This window comes from Staurois parvus, unplaced genomic scaffold (assembly GCF_062004578.1).
Source record: "Staurois parvus isolate SC_StPar_1 unplaced genomic scaffold, SC_StPar_1.0 ptg000525l, whole genome shotgun sequence".
NCBI classification, from domain to species: Eukaryota; Metazoa; Chordata; class Amphibia; order Anura; family Ranidae; genus Staurois; species Staurois parvus.
Genome location: NW_028318321.1, coordinates 1970380 through 1998326, shown reverse-complemented (window position 1 = coordinate 1998326; position 27947 = coordinate 1970380). Strand labels below are relative to the sequence as shown.

The 27947-nt window shown below is 39.8% G+C and overlaps 1 protein-coding gene across 4 annotated transcripts in view; it reads left to right on the top strand.

The window, feature by feature from the left end:
* The window catches only part of STN1 (STN1 subunit of CST complex), a 75286-nt gene that overhangs the window by 36632 nt on the left and 10707 nt on the right, over positions 1-27947 (top strand). For 3 of the 4 annotated variants that reach the window (XM_089690267.1, XM_089690268.1, XM_089690269.1), the window contains 6 exons: positions 2749-2817; positions 6567-6731; positions 8936-9065; positions 15100-15259; positions 18813-18932; positions 22738-22810. In XM_089690267.1, the coding sequence (XP_089546393.1) occupies positions 2749-2817; positions 6567-6731; positions 8936-9065; positions 15100-15259; positions 18813-18932; positions 22738-22810 (717 nt within the window). Of the gene's footprint in view, positions 1-2500; positions 2633-2748; positions 2818-6566; positions 6732-8935; positions 9066-15099; positions 15260-18812; positions 18933-22737; positions 22811-27947 lie in introns of those variants that run through there. The other variant, XM_089690270.1, reaches the window with a different exon arrangement.

The following is a 27947-nucleotide window of genomic DNA, read 5'->3' as shown; positions in this document are numbered from 1 at the left end:
TTTAAAGTGGTTGTAAACACTTACAGATACCCAGTGAAGTGACTGACCTCAGGTGATACACAGAGCTGAAAAAATCCTCCTACATAAGTTGTACCTGTTTATCTGAAGGATCTCCTTTCTACATCCTTTCCAGAATTTAAAAAACTTGTCTGAGCTTTCAGACAACAGGGGGTGGAGAGCTAAAATACACACTGCAGAGCTCAGTGAGGAGAGCTGATTGGAGGGAACGGACACACCCCTCTTAACCTAGCACACAGGAACAGCCCTGAGGTTGTCAATCACAGGCTATGAGCTGGAGCTCCATTGCTTGTCACCTTTTTTCTTTTGGTGTCAGGAAAACTATCATGCTGATAGCAGAGGAACGAAGCATCAGAAAGAAATGACACTATTAACTGCACTTTACATGAGACAAGTACACTCTATAGAGGGATATGTTTTGTTCATATTTCATGTCTGAGGTTTAAAACCACTTTAAGGCCATTTATTGTACAAAAGCAGATCATGGTATGACAAAACCCATTTAAACTAGACCCATCATTAATCCCAAGGAACACTATCATAGATTTAGAATATAATTATCAATCCCAAAACAAATATCCAGAATAGAGATTGAAAATACAGACCTCAACACCATGAACATATGTATGCACCATAATATACGAATAGATACAAAATGGAAACTTTAGGTTAAATACTGTCATAGCTTCATATGTCAACAGCATGTAATACTGGCAGAAATATTATGTTTTAGCACATTTATCAGCCACTCAATATTCAGTATACAGTATGTGATGCTAGAAAGAAGTTCCCATGTTGGATCATGGATAAAGAAAAAGTTCTCCTCAAGCAGGGAATAAAAAGTAGGATGTGCTAATGATTCTCTCCGCTGAATTGTGAGATACTGAATGTATATCACAAAACAGTCCATAGACATGCCTTTTAAACCCAAGCTGTTAAGCCTCTCAGCTGATATATATACTGTGTGCCAGTGGCGGACTCACAACTCATGGGGCCCCCCCGGGCAATAGGGGATCATGGGGCCCCTGTGTCCTTGCCCAAACTCAAAAAAGCCTATGAAAAAGGTACCAGGGGCATCTCATGGGGCCCCCTACGGACCCCGGGCCCTCGGGCAGTGCCCGAGTTTCCAAATGGTCAGTCCGCCCCTGCTGTGTACATTCCTTAGGGCAAAAGGCTATGTCTCCTTCCACAAACATATCATTTAATCCCTTAAAGACCTTTAAGTACTCTGTGGAAGCTGAATGTTGCAGGAGAAACTGGTCAGACACTTGTTTTTTTCTATGTTGCAGTCTACATTTTAGTGATTTTGGTTTTGTTTTATCTAAGTCACAACAGACTCCGGAGAGGTAAGGGGTTTGTTAGGCCCTTAAATTTAGGGTGTGTTAAGAAAAAAATGGGGGGGAGACAGAAGGCAGAAGGATTGCCTCCTGAATTCCTGACTGCATCTGCTTAGCAGCATCCTGTAAAGCGACTCACTATAAATCACGTCGTGTGATAAGCATAAGTGCAATTGTCATGGTCAACTGACCGAAAGAGACAAAAGGACATTGTGCAGGATTGTGACCCGGAATAAGAAAACAACTTCTGCAAAAGTGACTGCAGAGCTCAATCCCAGTCTTCACAGGACAACAATTTGCCCTCTTTGAAGCTAGTAAGCTCTGACATGACTCTGTATTATTAGCAGCTCACGCAGTGAATGACAAAAAGTGCTTACCTGGCCTAAAGCCTTATAAGTTCACTGCTTAATCACCACTCAACCATTCAGGTGTTAAGGAATAGGCTTACCTTTGGAACATGTTAATGTTCAAATGGTATTTTGGGTGGAACATGTAACATGTTCCAGCTCCTTCCTCCTCTCCACCTAATCCCCCCCTCCCTCTGCCAGGCGGGGGTTCTTCTCCCCACACCAGCTGTCAGAATTTAAAAGCAGTGCAGCCTTCCAGGGCTCTGCCCACATGGCTACATCATTCATTCACACAGTTCTGTGAATGAATAAACTACAAGTACCATTGGCCACTACGGTCAAGGGATTGTAGTTCTCAATGAATTACGGGGGCTCTGGTGAGCGCTCTCATAGTTCTTTCATTCTTCCTGCCATTCAGAAACTGCCTGTCCATTTGAGGCATGGCACCCTTGATCAGCCTTACAGTAAAAAAATAATAAATGCACATTTATTTGCCTGCAAACATATCTGCTATTATTATTATTTTATTTTTATTTTTTATAAAAGGTGAACTTGGCCTTTACCTTGCATTTTCTAATCCATTCTGGGGAAAGACATCTGGATCCTAATAGGTGTTCATTCACCTCACTTTTTTTTGTGTGTGACTTTTTATAATAATTTCTTTCAGCTTAGTATAGATTTTGTCAGTGAACTGGAAAGAAGGTGTCTGTTCATTAGCTTGTGACTTCTGTATTTGTTTGATTACATAAACAATCCACCCTTTTTTCATCACATCTTTCATTGCTCTCCTGTTTTTAGGCCACCTGCCAAGCTGCCCCACCCTTCTCTTTCCTCCTTCGAAATCTGGCTGACGCCAACTAATGGATTGGTTTCCTGCTGTAGCCCTGAGCTTTTGTCACCATAACAATTAAAGCCTCAGCAGCATGGCATGTTGGTAGACTCCGTTCAATTATTTGCCATATCTTCGTATGTGAAGGATACCTGTGATGATCTTTGGTCACTGTACACGTGATTTAAATGTATTTTTTGTCTATTTTCTCATTTAGTGGATGATAGCACTGGAGTTATCAACTGCACTTGCTGGAAGTCCTCTGCAGCCAAAGATAGGCCTTCAGGTGAAAATATTTTTATTCATAGCAACTCTGTCATCGAAGATCAAAGCATCCTGCAATCAAAGAGATTTGTGAGACAAATTAAAGTGTATGTAAATGAAAACATGAAAAAAAAATGTTCATATAAAAAATGTTTTTTTGAGCCGAACGTCTCTGGTTGTATTGCGGGCTTATTTTTTTAGCATTTGTACGCACATTTTTGCTAATTTTTAAAGACATCTAAAACTTGAGCATGTTTTGAAATTAATTTTGACCAATGAAAATTGGTCTAACTAATTACCAGGGAAAAAGCAGGCAATATATGCACTGCACATTTTGCAGGTGTTCCTATTGAAGTCTATTGGGGCCAAGAGCACTTGAAGCTTGCAGCTCAAAAAGAAGCTCATGTACTTACTTTGTTGAGCATTTTGAGGCTTCAAGTTACAAAGCACTCAGGTTCCGTTCACACCTGATATCATCGCGTTTTTGTGACGCGTTTTTGGAGCTGCATTTATTTTTGAATGGACCTCCCTCTGTTCCTAAAATGCACTAAAGAAGCTTATGTACCAAATTTTGGCATTGAGCCAGGCACATTTTGCTTTGCGTGTTGCATGGATGAGAATCACGGCAAAATCGCACCTCGTTTGGGATGCCATTAAGAAATAATAGCACCGCAAGAACGTTGCACATTTTGCTATGATTCTGCAATCGGAGGCAGAATCATGTGTTTCTGTCAACTATTCCAGTACGCTCAGGTGTCAACAGGGCCTTAGGAATGGATGGGGTCTTACTGTTCCAATCTTTTTTCTTACAAAAGTTTCACAAATACCTGGTGATCCTGCCAGTAAAAAGATCTACAGTATAATTTTTATGGTATATTCTATGTGTAGTTTGCCTTTATGATTCATTTCCCAAATAAAAACTAGTTTCCATGCTCATCCATTTAAGCAAATTAATTGGATGTTTGTATGAACTTTATTGACTTATGCAAAACAAGCACTTGAAGTGCTGAGAGCTGCGCACAAGCCTCTGATGCAGGAGGACATCAGAAACATATCCCGTCCTGCCGTTTATGTACATGGGCCAGATGGGAAGTGGTTACATTGATGAATTATATTATTTTCATGTATGTGTAAATCTTTATTTTTATTTTGCAAATAAATATTTATTGCAGGGTGTACCCTTGGGAATCGGTGTCACAAAACATTTTGGGTTTTTAAAGAGAGTGTAGCAGAAGCTGTTTGCCTTCAGAATCTCTCTCGTGCTCAAACTCTGTATGGAGCAGCACAGAGCAGGGAAGGAAGGGGAAACGGCTTGTTTTTTGACTAATTCAGCTTTGTGTGTAATCTAATGCAAAGTCACAGAATTGGGTGGATCTGTAACAGCCTGGGACCAGAGGAATTGAGTTGAATTAATCTGGGTGTCATTCAGCCTGAAAGGCTGATGACATTTAGTGGTGGGAAGAAGCACTGCAGAGGACAGCTTCAGATTTAGAGCTGAACTCTGGCCTTACTTTTTAGTTTTATGCAGTTGTAAAGGTTCTTCTCCTGTACTCTCCTGAGGTTGCAGGATCTGATTTCCCTGCACACTGTTAACTTCTCAAAGTGGGAATTAAACTTTACAGCAAGTCAGACAGAGCCTTACTCATTTCCTTGCTGATGGATATAAAGCATCATCCAGCGCTTTCTTCCCCATCCTTACTGTCCCTGGCCCACCTTTTATTTTTTTGTATTTCAATTCTTTCAGTCATGTGGGCTTAACATCCCATATGGGCATTACCATGGCTTTCGGTTTCCAAAAACTGTGTATAACACTCTACCAGCCCCTCCCATCAGCCATGATCTGCCTGTATTGCATAGAGAAGTGTAAAGACCTAGTGATCAGATGAGAACACTAGGTCTACAATAGGATATATAATGAAAACAGGTTTTATATATATATATATATATATATATATATATAAACTGTATAAAATTTTCAGCTTTAAGGAATGTATTGCAGTCTGATCTGTTTTTTTATCTTAATGTGCCAATATTTATTAATGGTTTTGACTGGTGTTCTGAGCCAGAGAGAATATTAGCTTTCTATAAAAGATCTTGCTAAGCTATTTTCATTTTATGGCAATGCTAATTAATCAGCAACCTATCTACTGTATGCTGTTTAGTATCTGGCAGAAAAAGGCACCTCTGAGAATATTGCCACCCTCTCCTCCCCCATGTCTGTTTTGTTTCTTCTCCTCATCCAGCATGCCCTCATATTCTGCAGCTATGCTGCTGATCTCATCAAGACACACTGGTTTAGTTGGTGTTGAAGACTGACTGATTGTTTTCTCATGCTAATTGAGAGTAAGAAGTACTTACTGTACATTGTCTCCTGTAACCAGTGTCTCTCCAGATTTGCAGAATTTTAAAAGCAAATATTACTTAGGCTGAGACTCCAGTTTTCAATGTACTGTGGTCAACAGGCTTAGTGCATTTACCTTGCTGTACAGACAATCTTCATCATGCAGTTTTGTAAAAATTGTATGATATTTTGCTTTGGAAAAATTAAAGGGGTTGCAAGAGCCACAGGCACACCCTACATGCACACATGTCGATCAGCGTATGCACGTTTATAGAAATATATACCAAAAATATATGTTTTAGAGGCAGGATAATGCTGACTTTCCAACCGCAATTCCATTTTAGAAAAGAAACTAAAAACAAAAGTGAAATCATTGGTGATCAATTAGAATTCCTGTTTAAAGCTGAACTCCAGGCAGATATATAAGAAACAAATTAAAGTGATTCTAAGGGTTGAATAAAAAAAAGGATAAATAACAAACATGTTATACTTACCGGCTCTGTGTAATAGTTTTGCACAGAGCAGCCCCGATCCTTTTCCTATGGGTACCCTCTGGCAGTCCTAGCTCCTCCCCTGCACTGAGTGCCCCCAATAGCCAGCCTCTTGCTATGGGGGCTTCCGAGCTGTGCTCCTGTAAATGGACATTGTTAATTCACACACAGAGCATGTCTCGGCCCCCCGTTCTATCCTCATTGGCTCGCTGGCTGTGATAGAATGCATGAAGATAAAAAAAACCTTCTGCCTTTAGAACCACTTTAATGCACCTCTGTATTCATTATTACACCTTGAATGTATTATGTAAATACAAACACTGTAAGTGCCTGAATTTGACTTAGCATCAGTGTGTTGCGCACTTTGTAAAGCAGAGCGCAGACTGGGAGAGGAAGAAACGGCACAAGGAATAAGTTGTGCTGCAGTGCTTGTGTGCTAACAAAGAATGTGCTGATAGGAGGAGAGAGCAGAGTGATAGATGAGCTCATCAGTCTGCTTGTTTTCTTTTCCCTGTCCAGTCACCGGGTGGAGGTGGAGGTGGAGAGGTGATTGGGAAGTGTTACTGAATTGCAATAGAAAAAAATCTGGTCTCCTGCCCTGCCTGACAGGGCAGTACCATATGGAAAAGCTGTGTAACTTTTAGGACTGGATGGACAGAAATACAAATCTTTTCGGAGCTACAACTGTTCCCTTAATGTGTTTTATCCTATTTTTAGGTGTTCGCCTGCAGTTAAGATTTAATTTTCGCTTAGAACAAAAGGTTAAACATAATTGGTTGCTACCTTTCATGCTCCTTTTCCTTTCCCCAATTTAGAGAATCAACCCTCGTGTTAACTTGTCATTTTAATTCCAGGGTGAAACCAGGTCATATATCTGTTTTATATCATTAAAGTAAAGTCTTCCAGTAAATTCTCTATTCTTTGATCTTGTGTTTGCAGACATTCACAGAAGTACATCGGGAGCTAATGACCTAGATGGACTAGTGCAAGAACTGCACCGACAGGAAAGCAGTCAGGCCAAGATGGAAATTGGCGATGTTATCCGAGTCCGAGGCTACATCAAAGTTTTCAGAATGCAGAGAGAGGTGGTGTCTTCTATTTTCTGTGAGGAGAACTTCATTTTACAAATGAGATGTTTGTTTATGCTTGTATGATTTGTGTTAGATATCAGCTGGCATTTCTGGCACAAGTTTGGCATTTGTCTGCCCACACACATGCATTTCATTGCCTTAGCTGGCTTTTGCTATCCATCTGTCTCATGAGTTTAAGGGGAAGCTTCAGGCAGATGGCTAAATACACAATTAAATCACATATATGTGTACTATTTTATCTAACAAAGGATTTTCAATTCTGTGCAGCCAATTTTGTGATTTACAGACATTCTCCACACTGCAAATCCAGATAGCTGGCAAATATAATTCCTGATTGAGCAATCCATCTTCGTGGTTCAGCAGTTCAATGTCATCTGCCTCCTCACTGGACAGTGAAACAGCATTGCCTGTACAATAGCAGGGTAAAGGTGACCCAGCGAGCAGTAATATTTAACCATTTATTGACAGAGTTCCACTTTAAAGTGGCTGTAAACCCTTACATATACTCCGGGAAGTGACTGGCCTCAGGTGATACACAGAGATTAAACAAATCTCCTACATAAGTTGTAGCTGTTTATCTGTGGTCTTCTCTTCTCTACAGCCATTCAAAGTCCACTGTTTCTATAGCTTGTCTGAACTTTCAGAAAGCATGAGGTGGGGAGTTGAAGTTATACTCAGTGAAAGCTGATTGGAGGGAAGGGACACCCCCCCCCCTTTACACAGCACAGAAACGGACCTGAGGCTGTCAATCACAGGCTATGTGCTGGAGCTCTTTCCCCTGTCAAATTTTTATCCATTGGTGTCAGGAAAACTTATGAGAAGTGACTCATGCTGATAGCAGAGGAACAAAGCAACAGACAGGAAAGACATTTTATGCATTGGATTGAGACAAGTACACATTATAGAGGGAATATGCTTTGTTCATATTTCATATCAGAGGTTTACAACCACTTAAAAAGACTGCCATCCATTGGAAATAGCAGGAAAGCTTTTCATATGTTTGCATGATAATTATCACAGTTAGCACACACTGGGAATGTTTACCCGAAGGCACCAAGTTCAGTCAAAAGGGAAACTGAGCACGTTTGACATTTTTTTTTCTGAAGATTCCTTCTGAGATCATCACATTACTGTCATTTACATGGATACCCATTTCATTATATCCTTTCATTTGGAGCGGTGTCAGGTATAAACAAATATCACTGCATAATCAGATTGCAAAGTCTAAAGCCCTACTTTGACCACTCAGAAACCACAGTCTCACCATCTGCTAAACTGCATGACATGTTCTAAGCTTTTTTAGAGAATTGACAGCGTGAATATGCCTGCTACTGGTAGCAACTCCACTGAACTCTAGTCTTTATAAATGAGTCACAATATTATTTAGTTTGGGTTTAAAGTTGAATTAAACCTTTGTTTTTAATTTTGGATAGAGTATGGAAGGGTTACACTCCCTGTCAGTTTCCTTTTTACTATCTGTGTCCCATGGGGTGAGTGTTACCTTCACTTCTTGGTCCTTGGCCAAAACAGGAAGTCAAAGGAAAGCCTCCAAAGCAAGGTAATCCCTGGTTGTCCTCAGATCTAGTGTCCCCATTGGACGGTTTACCTCTAGTCTTGTTTTGGTAACAACCCAAAATGTGTGATTTTCTTTTACTTTTGGTGATAATGATAATGTAGACAAATAGAGGGGATGAATCTTCCTAACGGGGCACAGACAGCAATAAAAACATGTATTCTAATCCCTCTCTACTCCATCCAAAACTCAAACATTGTGCCTTAGTTGTACTTTAATATCAGAACTGGTAAAGACTGTACAGTACACCGTGAACCATCTTGGATCAAAAGAACTGTCTGACAAATTATAAAACGTTTTGCCTGTAGTTATTCTTTAGTTTCCAAGAGCCAAAAGGTGCCATACACAGTTCGGATTTTGACTAATTCATGCTGAACCGATCTGAGCGATGGCTGCCTCTGCCCCTGCCCCAGGAGATAGGTAAATGTCCTACACCTATAGCAAGGGCATTATTCAACTTTGGTGAAAGCTGCACAGTTTGTTTGTTTTTTTTACTGACGCCCTTTATCTACAGCACATAGGCATTTTTTTTGTCAAGGTGAACTATGCCTTTAATTAATAAATACACAAGTTACAGCCTTCTGTTTCAGTTTTGTTCACTTACTAGAGTAACTTTTGTTTAATAAATTCATTTTTTGCCTTAGATAAAGTGGATGATCCCACGCTTGACATGCAGATTATGAGGATGCTTGAGCTGCCTTATCTCTATAAACATGTCTATGACAAACCTTTTATTCTTCCCGATCACATGACGGATCAATCCCTGGAGCAACCGTAAGTCATATAGTTTCTATAGTAAATGGAAATTTCAGAAAGCATCTAGGAAACATACCAGCTACAATTGTAAAATATTTATTTAGAAAACAGGCAGTTACAGGAATTTATAACAGACTGGGTGAGGAATTTCCCATCAAATCAGCTTGTTCTCCAAATATATGCTGCTTAACTGCGGAAGTGCAACTGTTGCTCTTGGATGCTCAGTCTAAACAATGAGTGCGTGTATATATATATATATATATATATATTTGTCAGATATAGAGAGCATAGAGAAGCATTTTTTTTTAATTCAAGCCATGGAAGAGGTCCTTTTTTACCTCCAAATATATTATCTTATATTAGGCATCCTATTTAAACATGTATACTGATTCATTGATTCATCAGTGCCTAAGTGGTTAGCATTTCTGCCGGGCAGCACTAGGGTTCGAATCCCAACCACGGCACCACCTGCCTGGAGTTTGCATGTTCTCCATGTGCCTGCATGGGTTTCCTCCCACACTCCAATGACATGCTGGTAGGTTAATTGGCTCCTGTCTAAACTGGCCCTGGTATGTGTATGTATGAATGTGAGTTTAGGACCTTAGATTGTACACTCCTTGAGAGTCAGGGACTGATGTGGATGTACAATATATATAAAGTACTGCATAAATTGACGGCGCTATACAAGTACCTGAAATAAATAAATAAATTGTGCTATTTAATAATGGGTCCACTTTAAAGCTGAACTCCAGTCATACCCTCAGTCTTGCACAGTTGTACAGGCTCCTTTTCTGTACTGAGACTGCTCACTCTGGTTTCACTGTACCTTGTGAGCATCTTATGTTGTGCATTAGAACAAGTCAGAGCCTGCCTGATTTCCTGGATAAAGGACATCCAGCCTCTTCTAGAACTTTCCTCCCCAGCTTTCCTGCCTTTGCACTGCCCCTGTCATTCATTGAATTTCAGTTCTTTCAATCATGAAAGTGTTACCTTGGGCAGTCTGTATATAAATGCAAACTGCCTAGGAATGCCCACTCCTCCAAACTGACACCCACCCATGAAGGGATTTTTATATTTGCATAACTTCTCTTCTAGAACTTTCCTCCCCAGCTTTCCTGCCTCTGCACTGCCCCTGTCATTCATTGAATTTCAGTTCTTTCATTCATGAAAGTGTTACCTAGGGCAGTCTGTATATAAATGCAGACTGCCTAGGAATGCCCACTCCTCCAAACTGACACCCACCCATGAAGGGATTTTTATATTTGCATAACTTCTCCCAAGATTCAGCCCGCTATGTGCATCAGAGCTGAGGGCTCTTGAGAAGAGTACTGAGGCAGGGAGCTGTGATTTTTTTCAGGAAGCTATGTACAGCACCTTGCCAGAACCTCCCATGATCTGCCTGCATTGCATAGAGAAGCAGATACACAGCAACAATTTCACTTGGTTTAAAAAGAAGGTATGTAATGAAAGCAAGAAGGTTTTATTTAGAAATCTCATTAAAGAATATGTAAACCCAACATTTCATATTCCTGATATGTGCCTGTTTCATGTACTTGTATGAAAAAGTATGCTGTTCTCTTTGTATTGCTTCCTTTGTGTGTAATCCCTGGTGTTCCTGCCAGTCCCCATGCTTTCCTATTATTAACTGACCACACTAGGCAGGAGAGCATAGCATGGACAGTTTTCTGGCTATGGTGGGAACTGGGCCTGCTCTCCTCCAGTGATCAGGCTTGTGGGGAAACCCCCCCCCCCCCACAGCCATTCACTGGAAAGACCAATGTCCTGCTGTTTCTTCTCCCCTAGCTCTCTAAGATCCTTCTGCAGCTGAGTACAGAGGGTATATGATCACTTATTTTAAAGGGGGGAGAAGGTATTTATAATGTTTTTTTTTATATTGCCTTTAATTTCTATTTTAAACTGAATGAGTTGTTTTACAAGCAGAGGGTTCAATATTTATAATTATATAATTATAATATATACTAATATGTTCTAAAAGTATATTCATATACTTTAAGTGAGTTGATGAGCAGAAAAAACTTCAGCTTTAAGGTTTGGATACTGTAGTGCTTTAACCCACATTTCCACAGATATGGATTATTATTTTAGTCATTTTTCTTGAAATGTGAACCTTCAATTCAGACTTTAGACTAACTTGTTAACAGAAAAGGGAAAAGTAAAAATAAAATGGGAATAGAGAAGATGGAAACGATAAACATATAATTTCCTTGCCTTTTATCTGTATGATAAAGTGTAGTTGAGAGGATAAAGTCCATTTAGCATGAGTCCTCAGTGATGGTTGGAGACATGTCTATTCAGCTTAACTACAGTAAATGCACATGGTGCTGCTGATTGTCACAATACACATTCCCAATCTTTCAGGGGAGCCAGTGCGGAAAGAATTATGGAAACTATCATTGCTGACTTCCTCTAAGAATATGGATTTCCTGAATGTGAATGGCTTTAGTACGAGTTAGTGACTTGTGACACGCATGCTCATGAAGTCAGAATATCTTATCTATACTTGTTCCAGGTCAGTGCCTCAGAGGACATTGGAACAGCGTGACACCCCCCACCCCCCCAAGGAACTAACATTTCAGAAAAGAGGTCAGATGAAAGATCAGGTAGTTATTTCACATATACTGCCTGCTTGAAGAATAAGGCATGCAGCACTGAACCATTCAAGCCCCAGACTTTATTGCCAACTTTTAAAATTGCAGGGAAAAGCACAGTAAAATCAAGGATTTGAAAAACTAACTTGTAACGTTTTCCTTTTGTATAAATCATGTTTTATTAACTTGTAGTGTGTCTCTGAACTTGCCAAGAAGTTTGGCCAGTCAGTTCCCTAGCAGAGTCCCTTCCCTCCTCTTCTGGGAGTGTCTAATTACTATATGTGCTGGCCCAGCTCCTCTATCCCTCCCTTTTCCACCCCACATAACCTTTAATGCAGCTGCCGGGGAGGAGGAAGGTGTGAAGCAAAGGAATCACTTGAATGACAGCTCTGAGTCTGCTGGAGCTGCTACCTTCACATTCAATAAGGCAGCACCCAGCAGTAGTCTCAGGGCTTTAGGATGTCTACACAAGGAAGGCCTTTACAGATAAATAAAATATGTTAAATACACATATGATCTTATAGGAAGATTGTTGGAATTAATGGTCTGGTTACAGGATCTTTCTAAGGTGGCCAGGTCTGGGGCATATTTATTGATTATTATTACACAGGATTTATATAGCTCCAACAGTTTGCTCAGCGCTTTACAATATAATAGCAGACAATACAGCAACAATACAGTTCAATACAAGAGGGATAGGAGGGCCCTGCTCCTTGGAGCTTACAATCTAGGAGAGATAGCAAGCACATCCACCTGACTAGATTTACTCAACACATACAAGGAGGTTCTAAACTTTCCCAATAGTCCTTTAATGCTACACTCACAACAGTTTAGCCACAGATAGTTTTCTGCATTCAGAGGTGGATAAACACAGCCTCTGGACACACCAATACTCTGTGCTATGGCCGCATACAAACTGGCCGATTAGCTGCCGCCAGTTTATGTGCGGACAAAACTCTGCAGAAACACAGACCCTGGATTCACACTGGCTGTGTCCATGGATGGCTGGAGGTTCTGTTTACATGTAACCAATCAAATGAGTGGCTGCATGTGAACAGCGGTGGTGCCAGCCATTGATTCGTACAGAGTACATATCCGACTGTCACTACTGACAGCTGCAGCTGTTTGCACACACTGTGTATGCAGCATTTGCAAGAATCTGGTGCCCCTGGCTGCAGCTACACTGCCTTATGAATGGAACCTAAGGCCTAAATTTCTCATTTGAAAGGTGTCAGGTGTGCAAGAAATATGATAATTATTGATTTGCCTTCTCCAAATGTCAACATCAGGTAGGGCCTAACAAGTGGAACAGAATTCTAATTTGGATGAATGATAATGAGACTTGGATTTCACTTTGAAGATGCATAGTGGATGGACTTGATCCAGCGCTTGCTTTCAATCTGACCAGCCACTAGGTGGAGATCAATTCCACTGTCACTATTTAGGTCTGTTTAGGAACCAGGAATGGTTTTAGAGATATACATTTCTTGCTTTTGTGACAGGATAGAGGGAACATTTTCTGAACTTCTTTTCTGTACAAAGACACATTTAGTGCATTTTATTCTAACATTCAGCTTGAAATCAATTGGTTATATCTTTATTTTGTCTTAGCATGCAACATACTATTTATAGAAGGCATGCACATTTCTAGCATATTTTAGATTTTTTTTGTTACTCTGATTAGAATCAATTATTGACACACAACATAGACACACAAAATGTTTGTACTTTTACGCATGACAGTGTCATAGCTTCATAACCCCAACAGCACTAAGATTCTGGCTTCAGTCCCAATTGTCTGCATTTAGTTTATATGTTCTACTCATGTTTGCATGTGTTTTTTTCAAGTGCACTACTTTAATCCAACAATCTAGAAACATACTGCTGCCAAATGGGCCTTATTATGTGTATCCGATGTGCTAGTGTGCATTGGACAAGGATATTAGATTGTAAGGTAAGGTGACCAGATAACCCCTACCAACACCACCACCAACACCACCACCAACAATATTGGTGGTCAATGGCTGCCTTGGGCTTGGTGTGGGTCACCTTGCCATAGAAAGGAACTCAGAAGGAGTTATGAGCTGCCCGGAGCACAATACCAGGCCCTCTTAAAGTGGGGATGATTCTGGGGAGTTACACAGACAGGGACACTGCTGAATCCGGGGACAAACCAGGCACGCCTGATCAGCCTATTGTAAGACACATTCTTCAGTAACTGATATGTAAAGGATTGATGTACTCTGTAAAAAGCTACAAAATATGCTATAAGGGTTTATGATCTTAAATAAATAACTAGCAATCTAATACAGCAAACATAGACTCATTATACACACATACTGTAAGCTGAAATACAGCACATTTCATCGAAAAAAGCATTTAAAATATATTTGAGCATGCAAGCAGTTTGTGTATGAGACTGTGAGTTTCCTTTTCCTTATCTACTTGCCTCCTTGTTTGTGTTTACTGGTATGAAGATGCTTGTCACAATGTGTAGCTCCCCACAACAAGGATGTGACAAAGAGAACGTGACAAAAAGAATGTCTGTAAAACTATTTGGATTTTGACATAGAACAGAACTTGTTTAACTGTGCATATGAAGTATTTATTTCCATTATACTGTATCTAAAGCAGTACTAAACCCAAAAGCAAACATTTATTATAATGCAGCTTACCAATTCTTTTTTTTTTTTTTAAATCAGTTCTTTTTTTTATTGGTTGAAGTATGGATCCATGTACAGATACAATCAGACAACCACAATCTCCAAGGGAGTGTAGCCATAATATCAACAAATTACATCGTTATTACCAATTCTTAGATATGATGGCTGTATTATTTTCCTTTTTTAGGATTTCTTCTATTTTAATCTGGTGATCATGCCAGTAAGTCTGTTGTTTTCAACAGAACAAGCTCTGTTGCAGTTACAGGAATGAGACAAACAGGGGTGCTTACAATGATCAACTTTTATTTATTCATTTAAAAACATTATCCCAAAAGGAAAAAGATGTTTACTGTAACTTATTAAGTTGGAGCTGGAGTTTGGCTTCAATTTGTTTAGTGTATTTAAATACATTTAACACGACCCTCCCCCCAGACTGACAACGCTACTCTGCCTTGGGTGCTCCTTCATCCAGAGCTGTGTTTCACTAATACATAAGATGTGTTACTGGCCTGATCACCAGGTGAAAATAGAAGGAAGAAAGCTAAAGAAAAGAAAACTAATGCATCCACCTCATCTTTATGACTGGTAAGCTGCAATATAATACATTTTGGGTTTAAAACTACTTTAAAGGAGTTTTCAATTTTATGTAACGTTAAACCTCACATTTAGGATACAGTATTCTGGATAATAATACATCAGGTAACTCTGTGATTATTTGGCTCCCATAGAGAAACAAGGACAGACACAGTTACAATAATTAACAATATTTATTTTCAACAGGAATCATTGCATGTTACAGAGGTCCAGCCTTACCTCACTGCTCAGTGAAAAAATAATGAATTTTGTGAAAGAGAATAAGATTTACAACTTCTACCTACCGGAACTGGAAAGTGTACCCTCCTTACTTACGGCAGCTACAAATCCACATCACAGCACAGAGGTCTGTACATGATTCTGTGGGTCTCTCATATTGCTGTTGTAGGGTTCTATTCTAGACTTGACACCGTTCATTCTCTTGGCTTCTGTTACACTCAAAGAGAAAGTAATGTTCCTGCATTCTTTTATACAACCGCAAAAAGTTATTAACTGCATTTTCTTTAAAGTGTTACTAAACCCACAATAGTAAAATCAGTCTGTATATGCAGTAAAGCATGCTTGTTATACTCACTGTGGAACCTAGAGGGTGAATCCGTTGTATTGTGTAAAAAGGCCATTTGATCCTGACTTCTCTGTTGCTCATCTTGTCCAAATACCCACGTCTTATCTCCTGATAAGACAGACTGAACCACAGCCATTCTGCACATGCTCAGTTTAGTGTGTATTGCTAGAGATATTTTTTTTCTTCTTGGGAGAGTGCATGTGATCAGCACAGGGCCAATCAGTACTGTCAAGACAGAGGGCAAGGGTTTTGCATCCTCCTAGAGCAGAAAGAAAAGTCCTACAAGTGTTAACCAGTGCTCTACTGAACACTGATAGAAGTCACAAGACTACATGCTCGGAGCCTATAGCTTCTTCTAATGAATGCGGTCTTATTATATTGAGCCTAAGTAATAATATGGGTTGGACTACAAATCTCAGCCACAATAAACAATGTAAAATGTATGATAAAATGAAGTAAATGAAGAATAAAACAATAAGCAATAAATGAAATAGGATCATATCTCCCAGTCATAAAAAAATAAAAAAAGAGAAGACCATATAAACTGAAACCAAATCGTTGGGATATGTACATATGGTACTTACGTAAAATGTAGAAAAAGCATTAATCAGGAATGGTTGACCAAAGGTTCCCCAGGATCCAAATTCAATGGGGAGGGGAGGGGGACCTTAAGAATCCACTGAAATAAAATATGTATAATAATATATATATATGGAATGAATAAACCTTACTTTATTCTATTATACAGTAATGGAGGAATCATCTTCCTTATAACCATATAATCATCATAATTAAAACAAGACAATAGAAAGAGTAGTGAAAATGATATAAACCAGTTGTATGAGTGAAGGAGATTATTATAATATAGTATGTATTTCAATCTCTTCATTCAGTGCTCCAGGGGTAAGGATATTAAGGGAATAAATCCAGTGGGTTTCTTGCTGGCATAGGTGTTTGAATTGTTCGGCTGTAGGTAGGGATTTGGGAATACCTTCTATGATCCATACCTACAGACCTGCAGTGGATTTAAGGTGACATTCAAGGAAGTGTCTGGGAACGCTATGTTTATTACTTCCATCTTATATCAAGCGCCTATGCTCACCAAAACGTTTCCGTAGGGTTCTGATCATTCTGCCTACATATAGAAGCCCACATGGCAGGTAAGACAGTACACCACATACTCAGTGGAACAATTATAGAAATCTCTAATGGGGTAAGTATGCCCTTTAGTAGTGAATGATTTCTGGCCATGTTGGATAAATTGGCAAGTTAGACATAGTTTCTTCTTGCATTGATACATGGCAGTTAATGGAATAAGTGTGGTAGGTCTTATACAGGTGTCAGGAATGTTTTTCAACTTGGAGAAAAAAACAAATAGAGAGTGCACCAGCCTAGTGCATTACCTTAAAAAATGTATTTAATAAATGATAAAAGTAGGTATTGTACTCACACGTGCACAAGATTAAACAGTTTATCAACTGTGGTACTACTTTTGTCATTTTATGGGCTCATTTGCCCTTGTGGTCTCCTATATGTTGGCCGGACCATACGTCCTTTGAGAGTTAGGTTCGGTGATATATGATCGATATATCGACCATAATACACAATATGGGCAGCATGTGGACTATTGTGGGTAATGTATAAGTGTTCCCAGTAACCCATGGTCAAGTTTACGTAATTGGGGGCAAATTAGCCCCCATGGCTGTGCCATTTGTCTGAAGAAAATAAGTACCATCAAATTCGAAATAATTGTGTTGAAGACAGAAACATGTGGCTTTGAGAATAAACTGGGCTTGTTTTGGATTCATGAGGGGGTCTTTGGCTAGAAAGTGCTGAACGGTCTGAAGGCCCATGTCATGTTGGATGGACCTGTATAATGATGTTACGTCCAATGAGACCCATAAGTATGAGGTTTCCCACAAGTATGGGGATAACATATCCATGAGGTGTATACGATCCCTAATATATGAGGGTAAGTTCTGGGCTAAATTGTTGCAAGAAGTGCTCTGAGAGGCTAAGCCAGCTGCTGATCAGGCATCTGGATGGATCTCAACAATTTGGTCAGGACCCTTCCAGAGCTTGCCGTGGCTCTGTGATGTTAGCTGACAGAGGACTTTAGCTTGCTGTTGGCTGATTCTGGGTCACAGAAGAGAAGTGTTGCCAAAAAAGTTTTGGCCATACTTTTTTTTTTTTGAGTAACTGCTCTTGATTAATTGTGTAGCACCCTCTTATAGTTAGGGTGCTGGGCTAAATTTAGTTTTTGGGTCCACTGTAGTGAGTGGGGCAATGATTTATTAGTTTTGTCAATTCAGGGTTTCCTAAGCTGGGTGTTTGATTCCTCCTACCTGCTTCTGGAAGAAGTTTCCAGAATATAGATTCAAATGTCCAGTATGAATATTTATCTTGCCCTGGCAAATCCCTGAAAGAAGGCATCAAGAAGGTAGCTGGGGAGGCGATAAAGGTTTGGGAGGCCTTGCAAGGGTGTTCTTTCCTCTTCAGGGAGGGTTCCAGTCCCCCTGGGGCTGCTGCTCCTGGGAGATAGCTAGTGAGACAGAAATTGCAGTCTGGGCCTCAGCAGGATCTGGGCTGGGGGCCTAGAGGAGACTGCTAAAGAATTAATTAGTTGGAGGGCATCATCCTGCAGTCCTGGTCTGGAGAAGGATCTCTCATCTCTCTCACTGTGGATCTACCTATGGATGTCAACTCCTGGGGCATTGTGAGTAAAGACCTTGCTGTGGCCAGAGGATGTTATATGGACAGGGACTGCTCTTATAGAGGCCTAGATATACTGGGTATTCCCTGTTGCCTCCAGGAAAGGCTGTTATAGAGAAAATTAGTGAGAAGTTTATTCTCCCATTGATTGCTATTAACGTTTGGAGTAACCTAGGACCCTAAACCCTCTCCTGTTCAATCTGAGTGTGTTTCACAGGTGGTGAGGAGGCAATATCTTGCCTCCTCACCACCTGATTTAAACCCATGATCTCCACCTCTTTAAGGTTGCCTACCCCTGCTCTAGACTGAGCCTGAATTGTCAGTGTGCATGGAACTGTGCTTGTAACTGGCAGCCTTTTCAGTGGCCCTTCCAGGTGTAAGTGCAATAATTGTAAGGATGAGTATCCATTGCCGCCAGTCATCTTCTAATGTTTTAACTACTACACACAATAGAATCCATTGCCGCCAGTTATCTTCCATTGTTTTAACTACTACACACAATAGTAAGCTGAAATGTGATTGGTTGCTGTGGGTTACCACACTTGGCACATCATCACTGCATTGCTGTACTATAAACGTATAAGTATCTTTATATCAGTGAAGTGTTGTGTTTGTTTTGCAGGGTGACTCAACCAATACTCCCAGTTCCAGAGAAATTCGCAGCTTGTTCAAAGAAGCCATATATATGCTACAAAAAAGAGGCATTGTTTACCAGAAAGGCCAAAGCAAAGATGTTTATTATGTATGCAGATTCCATAAGTACAAGTTAAATGGGCATTAAAATTCCATAAGTAACATTTTAAAAAGCATTCAAAGCAGAACATCTGTTGTTATATTTATACTTTTACTTTGTTATTTTATGTATCTTTTTTATGTTTACCATGTGCCTTAGTTGGTTTGTAGTTTCCAGATGAGATGAAGATATCAACAAAGACGTTTACTGCTTAGTGTACATTTGATCATAGACCACTTGATAACAGCAGGTGATCCTGTAGATTTTGTGCATCACATGTGATTGTTGGACCATCACTGCGTTACAAAAGAGGGATTTTGAATGACTTAGGTAGTTTGAGTCATTTGTTAAAGCACATGGAGATTTTGAAGCTTGATGGAAAATCTAAACAAGCATAAGCAGACAAAGTGGCAGTAAACCGCATTGTTCTGCAGTACCGTGCTGATTAGTGTAGTGCAATTTTAAGAGTAGTGAAAACACCATTTTTCCCGCGGTCTGGTGCATTTTGCAGCCTATTCAAATGCAGCCCATTCCAATCGCACAGGATTTCCTTTTTATTACTGCTGTGATCTGGTTTTCTGTTGGCGGGTGGCTACATTCTCTATTCATGGTCTTACTGTATGTAGGAAAGTACATTCACAAGTAGGACTATGTACTATGGGATGTGTAGTGTGCACAGAGTAGTGTACATGACCAGTGCATGGACTATATTTGGAGAACATTGTGTAGTATCAGTAGGGAAGTAGGGAATATTTATTTTGAAAAACCATACTTAACTAGGTGGATGCAGCATCAATCCCATGCTGCATTAGTCCCCTGCCGGCTCTAAGGCTGAGAACTGAGCGATCAGACACCACTGACTGCTCATTCGGCCTGCCGCTCTGAGCGGAGAGCTGTCAGTGACTGCTGTCTGCTCTGCCCCCCACCCCCAGTGCTCACTAGAGTGCTAGGCTGTGGAGAGGGCAGGAGTGGCTGTCTCAGGCTCTCATTGGCGTGCTGAGAGGCTGAGCCAGCTGCTGATCCAGGCATCTGGGTGGATCTTTCCCAAGCCTGGAGAAGATGAGTGATGTCGGCTGACAGCAGGCTTTAGCCAGCTGTCAGCTGAAAAAGTGTCACGGGAGTGCAGAATGAACTGCACTCCTGGGATTGACAGGAGGAATACTGCCAAACGAGCTTTGGCTGTACTTCTGCATAAAAGCTGTACTGTGTAGATTATTTTATCTATGAAGAAATTAGGTGGAGTCAATTATTGATAAAGCGAGGGCTGTTCATCTTGTTTGGCTTTCTAAATACTGTGGAATGTTGCAGGAAAAGTTTTTCTTTATCAACTAACAGCTGCCATTTAATTACATTTATTCTTAGGATGCCTATCATTTTATTGAATTTAATATTAGAAAATCTCCCTGCCTGAGAACAGAGCGTTCCCTCGAATGTGGAATAAAAGTTCCATAACTGCAACTGTTGCCATCAGACAAGGATCATAGTGTCATGTTATTCATGTAGCAATATCTGCCTATCTATAGCAAACGTATTTTATATTTACACAGAGAATTCCAGCTTTAAATCATGTGAATTCGTACACTTTAAATGTAAAGTATGAAAGCAAACACAAGCTTCAGCAAATGAGGAAAAATAATTTAGAGGATGTGGTTTACAGGAAGACTGCTCTTTTTTTCAGGCACAGCATAGACAATGCAATGTTTTGTACCTCTAGATGTTTATCTTTAGACTAGTTAACAAATACTTCTCATATTTTGCAAAGACTCCTTTCATCTTGTTTGATTTTATTTCCACCTAAAGATTTAGGCTTCCTGCCAGTCTTTATTAAATATGTTGATTGTTTTTTTGTTTTGTTTTTTTAAGTATAACCATTCTGTTACTATATTGTACTTGTTTTGTTTTTCAAAATCTGTTCAGCCTGATAAATGAATGTATACATGTTTGTTCAGATATGTCTGTGTGATTTTAGGTTTTCTTTACAAATGTACTGATATAGGTTCTCTATGACGATAAGGTCTTGGCTTCATATCAAATTTGTACTCACCTTAGGCCTCATGCGCACTGGACGTTTAGCCCCAATGCATGAGATCCCAGTGTTTTGATGTGGGTGGAAGGCACAGGCACACCGTCCTGCCCCGCTTCCAGCAGCCTGTAAAACTCTACGGGAGGCTGACAGCTGCTGCGGCTGGATGGTGCACAAAATGGTACTAACATTTTAGGCAGTATGTGCCCAGGGATGAATGCCCAGAACACAGACTGCTTGCATTCTGGACATCCATCCCTCAGAACATAATGTTATAAATGTTAGTACTTACTGCACCATCCAGTTGAAGCTGCTGTCAGCCTTCCATAGAACTTGCGGCAGCAGGGCTGAACAGTGCGCCTGTGACTTCCACCTGCACCAAAGCACTAGGATTTCATGCATCGGGGCTAAATGCCCAGTGTTCATGAGACCTAATGTTTACGTATAGCTCAAACTTTGTTTTGTTTTGGATAAAGTAGAGAAGAATTAAAACCCCCATAAGTTTATTTTTTGGCCATCTCTGTCCCATGGTGTGGGGGTGGGGGGAGATTTCATTTAATTTCCTATCCTGGACATGCAACAGATAGAGGAAATCTCCACATAGTGAGGGAATTCCCCTTTTAAACTGTTGTCACTGGGACAGGTGTTCCCATGGAAAGATTTACCCCTAGCTTGGTGACTTCTGTAAAATATTGGATTTCTCTCCGCAAAGGAGAAAAACCACCTCCCAACTATCTAGTGGGGGGTAGATATATGGGACTTTAAATGTGCCACATAGAGATCCCATACATTAATAAAACTTCACAGCCTTTATTGTACAATTAAAACACCAGAGAGAAAAAGGCATTAACTCTATATGGATTGTATGCTAAAGTGGACATAGGACGATACAGTATATGTAATGATTTCCTGTGCCGCATATAGGACTGACGCATCTCACAAATTACTTGCTTCCTCAGGATCCAAACCTTTTACATACACAGCAGATGATCCATTCTAAAAATATTAAGTATAACATACTATGAAAAATACATAATATAACCAAAAATATAATACATGTATGTATCATGTTGCCCAAAATATATTACCAATATATTGTTAGAATTTGGTAATATATTTTGGGCAACATGTTACTTGCATGTATTATATTTTTGATTATGTTATGTATTTTTCATAGTATGTTATACTTATTCTTTCCAGAATGGCTCATCTGCTGATGTGGATCCTGAGGAAGCAAGTCATTCATGAAACGTGTTGATCCTATATACCACACAGGAAATTATTACTTATACTGTATGGTCCTATGTCCACTATACTGTATGGTCCTATGTCCACTTTTGTATATGATCCATATTGGGACAATATATTTGTATGTCTGTTTGGTGTTTTAATTACACATTAGAGACTGACATTTTATTCATGTATGGTATCTCAATGTGGCACATTTAAATTCCCTTATATCTACCCCATTAGATAGCTGGGAGGTCTTTTTTTTCCTTTGCAGTTAGATTGAAGGACGCTGCCCATATAATAATACAAATATAGTACAGGATCCACCCACCATTTACTCTGGGATACTGGATTTTCTCTCCTTCTGTCCCAGATGCAATAGTCATGGGGACAAATAGAGAAGATGAGCAGCAGGGACGCAGCACAAGGAATTTGACAAGAGTTCATATTCTTCATTACTGTATGTAAAGATTATAATCAAAGTTTTGGTGATGTATATACTTTAATTGTATGGTATTTCCTATGTATCTGAGCTTTAACTGTCCTTTGTATTCATTTCAGGTAACAGATCATGACAAAGAATTACAAAAATTAACTTTGAATGTTATTAAACAGGACTGCAGTAGGCAAAGACGTAAGTGTGTTCTCACTTTTTCCTCAATGTAATATTGTGGACATACAGTATTTACAGACAGACTGCAGAGTAATTTGCAGTTACCTGTAGCAAAAATAATTTGCCTGAACAGTATAAGCTTCTAAAAATAAATTTACAAATGGCTGGTACATATAAAGGAGTTCTATGGTGACAGCACACATTCATTTTATAACATAAGTACTGTAATAATAATACAAAGAATAGTTACATTTGACAATTCAATATACGCTTACTTGAAAAGTCTCCTTCAAGTCCATGAAGGGGCATAAAAACTTGCTGCTTCTAGAGGAGTTTAGCGTTTTGCCTGTAGAAGCAGCTCAATATTATCGTATGTGTCCATGCACATTAGTATGTTCAGAGGCATATTTTAAGCTCAGCATTTAGTGGCATAATAAAAAAAACCCTTCCTGGTTAGCATTTTTTTCTGTCAGAAAATCGCTCTCAAAAATGCAAACGCTCCTAAACGGTAGTACAAAAAAAATGCTCAAAATTTATGTTTTTATTTCTCTGCCAAGGGCACTGGCATTTTTTTAAGCCAGTGTGCATGGAACCTTCATGTTTTGAGTGCGGCCTGTCTGCTGCCCATATCTTTCCACAACTTCTTGTATTCCCTGCACGCTTCTCATATGCTGTTTACTTTCAATTTCTAAAGACTACATATACCTACAGTTGCAAGAAAAAGTATGTGAACCCCTTGGGATTACGTGGAGTTTTGCATGAATTGGGCATAAAATGTGCTCTGAACGTCATCTAAGTCACAACAATAGAAGAACACAGTCTGCTGAACATAATACTACACAAACATTAGATGTTGCCATGGTTTAATTGCACATAACATGTAAACATTCACAGTGCAGGGAGGAAAAAGTATGTGAACCTTTGGACTTAATAACTGGTTGACCCTCCTTTGGTAGCAATAACCTCAACCAAACGTTTCCTGTAGTTGTAGATCAGACCTGCACAACGATCTGGAGTCATTTTGGACCACTCCTCTTCACAAAACTGTTTCAGTGTAGCAATATTCTTGGGATGTCTGGTGTGAATCGCTCTCTTAAGGTCATGCCACAGCATTTCAATCGGGTTGAGGTCAGGACTCTGACTGGGCCACTCCAGAAGGCGTATTCTGTGCTGTTGCAGCCATTGTTTTGTTGAATTACTTGTATGCTTTGGGTCATTGTCCTGTTGCATCACCCATCCTCTGCGGAGCTTCAGTTGGCAGACAGATGGTCGTACGTTTTCCTGCAAAATGTCTTGATAAACTCTGGAATTCATTTTCCCATCAATGACAACAATCCGTCCAGGCCCTGAGGCAGCAAAGCAGCCCCAAACCATGATGCTCCCTCCGCCATGTTTTACAGTGGGGATGAGGTTTTGATGTTGGTGTGCTGGGCCTTTTTTTCTCCACACATAGTGTTGTGTGTTCTTCCCAAACAACTCAATCTTGGTTTCATCTGTCCACAGTATATTTTGCCAGTAGTGCTGTGGAACATCCAGGTGCTCTTTTGCAAACTTCAAACGTGCTGCAATATTCTTTTTGGACAGCAATGGCTTCCTCCATGGTGTCCTCCCACGTACTCCATTCTTGTTTAATGTTTTCCTTATTGTAGATGTGTCAACAAAAATGTTAGCATGTGCCAGAGATTTCTGTAGGTCTTTAGCTGACACTCTGGGATTCTTCTTTACCTCATGCAGCATTCTGCGCTGTGCTCTTGCAGTCATTTTTACAGGACGACCACGCCAAGGGAGAGTAGCAACAGTGCTAAACTTTCTCCATTTGTAGACAGTCTGTCTTACCGTGGACACATGAACATCAAGGCTTTTGGAGATACTTTTGTAACCCTTTCCAGCTTCATGCAAGTCAACAATTCTTGATCGTAGGTCTTCTGAGAGCTCTTTTCTGCGAGGCATGGTTCACATCAGACAGTGCATCTTGAAACCAGTAAACCCAAAACAGGTGTGTGTTTTTTAAGGGCAGGACAGCTGTCAGCAACACATCCAATATCATCACACTGATTGGAGTCAAGGTTGGCTCACTCCTGGCTCCAATTAGCTCTGGGAGAAGTCATTAAGCTAGGGCCTCACATACTTTTTCCTCCCTGCACTGTGAATGTTTACATGTTATGTGCAATTAAACCATGGCAACATCTAATGTTTGTGTAGTATTATGTTCAGAAGACTGTGTTCTTCTATTGTTGTGACTTACATGACGTTCAGAGCACATTTTATGCCCAATTCATGCAAAACTCCACGTAATCCCAAGGGGTTCACATACTTTTTCTTGCAGCTGTACATGGTACCTTGCTGCCTTCAAGCATTGATTCCTGTACTGACTGTGCCTCCTGAAGCTCTTCCTCTTTGTAGTTCAGAAGACAGGCTCCGATAAATGTGTGGCACAGCAGTGCCTACTCAAAAAGCATAATGAATAGGTGTCACAGGATTCAAGGAAGTGAATTTGTGGGGATCGTCAGAAAGTATGTTTCAAAGCTTCAAGAATGTTCAGATTAATAGGATATTCTACAAATAATTAAAATACAATGTGGAAATTAATATATGATCTTACATTTTTACTGTAGAAACATATTAAACTTTTTACATTGTTCTGTGAAGAAAAAAAAAGTCTAATGAGGTCACTTCTCAAAACTAACCGCTAGAGGTCACCATATGACAAAGTTCCCATGTCTGTTGCATCTCACAATGACTTCAAAATGCTTATATATAAACTTGCAATTGTAGCTAGTGCTATAGTATTAAGGGACAATTTTTGGAAATGACACCAACATTTGTGACCTCCCATTATTCTTTTCTTAATCCAACAAGGTGTTGAAACATTTTTATTCAAAATGGTAACTTTTTAATTGGAATTCTGATAACATGTGTGACTTCCTAGTTCAGTTCTTGTTTAATCAAGATTAACCATGGCATAAGCACTTATAACAAAAGCAACACATGGCAAACTGTTCCAAAATATGAGACAGAACATACAGACAAAGTAGCATTTCAACAAGCCTACAGCAGAGGGAGCATTTGCTTTATGTTATTTTTTTATGTGGATGGGTAGAATTCTGTTGCATGTGGTGTTTTCGCACTTACTGAATAACTTTCTAGGTAAGACAATTTTTCCATGCTTTATTATTATTATTATTATTATTATACAGAATTTATATAGCGCCAACAGTTTGCTCAGCGCTTTACAATATAACGGGAGACAATACAGCAACAATACAGTTCAATACAAGAGGGATAGGAGGGCCTGATCCTTGGAGCTTACAATCTAGGATGCTACAGTGTTCCAGTATTAGGTCAGAGTAATGGATACCTCAGAAATACTATTTCTACAGCTATAAAACAGATATTTTCTCTAACAGGGTTAATCTATAAAGAGTTCTTATTCTTAAAGTTGAACTAAAGTGTACTTTTAAAAAATGCCAATAGATAAGCTTTTATGGCAGAAGAGACGCTATGGGGAGATTTACTAAAACTGGAACACTCAGAATCTGGTGCAGCTGTGCATGAAAACCAATCAGCTTCTAACTTCAGCTTGTTCAATTAAGCTTTGGCAAGAAAACCTGGAAGCTGATTGGTTTGTCTGCAGAGCTGTACCAGGTTTTGCAAGCTCCGGTTTTGCATCTCTTCTAGAAATTTTCATCTGAGAATACTCATGCACTGACCAATGTACATTCTTGGCATGTCTTGGGAGCCTAGAATTAATGACTGTGTAAATGTATGAGAGTTACATCACTCGAAGTGTTTCTTTAATGATCCAGGTGGGAAGGTTAAAGGTTGAATAAGGGAAGAGGTTTTAGAGCTTGGGTGAGGGAAGGGTTGAGCTAGGGTCAGATTAAGGTTAGGAATGGGGGCAGAGGGGGTGCATTCCTTTTTTCTTATTTTTGATGCTGTAAAGACATTTTGAGGCTCTACTATAGAATTCTGACATATCTCCCTGTACAGGGAACTGCAGTTGGTGCATACAGCTGGCCATAGAAGTGAATGCAGCCGTACTTTGGCATATGCCAATGCTTTTGTACATTAGTATAAACACACGTATGTGCATATAATTTATTGTTATTTATTTATTGTACTTATATAGCGCCGTCAATTTACGCAGCGCTTTACATATATGTTGTACATTCACATCAGTCCCTAACCCTCAAGGGGAATACTACAATCTAAGGTCCTAAACTCACATTCATACATACACATACTACGGCCAATTTAGACAGGAGCCAATTAACCTACCAGCATGTCATTGGAGTGTGGGAGGAAACCCACGTAGGCACATGGAGAACATGCAAACTCCAGGCAGGTGGTGCCGTGGTTGGGATTCGAACCTTAGTGCTACCAGGCAGAAATGCTAACCACTTAGGCACTGATGAATCAATTAATTAATTAATTTATTTCAGGTACTTATATAGCGCCGTCAATTTACGCAGCACTTTACATATATAATATACATTCACATCAGTCCCTAACCCTCAAGGGGCGTACAATCTAAGATCCCTAACTCACATTCTTATACAAGGGCCAATTTAGACAGGATCCAATTAACCTACCAGCATGTCTTTGGAATGTGGGAGGAAACCGGAATACCCAGAGGAAACCCACGCAGGCACAGGGAAAACATGCAAACTCAAGGCAGGAGGTGCCGTGGCTGGGATTCGAACCAACGACCCTAGTACTGCCAGGCGGAAGTGCTAACCATTTAGCCACTGTGCTGCCCATGAATCAGTATACATGTTTATATAGGATGCTTAATATGAGATAATATATTTTGGGGTAAAAAAGGACCTCTTCCATGGCTTGAATTAAAAAAAATGCTTCTCTATGCTCTCTATATCTGAAAATTATATATATAACTTACATTCATACATACACATACTAGGGCCAATTTAGACAGGATCCAATTAACCTACCAGCATGTCTTTGGCATGTGGAAAGAAACCCATGCAGGCACAGAGAGAACATGCCAACTCCAGGCAGGAGGTGCCGTGGCTGGGATTCGAACCAATGACCCTAGTACTGCCAGGCAGAAGTGCTAACCATTTAGCCACTGTGCTGCCACAATTTATCCTCTGAATGTGGAAATTCTGCATTTGGCGAATACATCATGAACATGCAC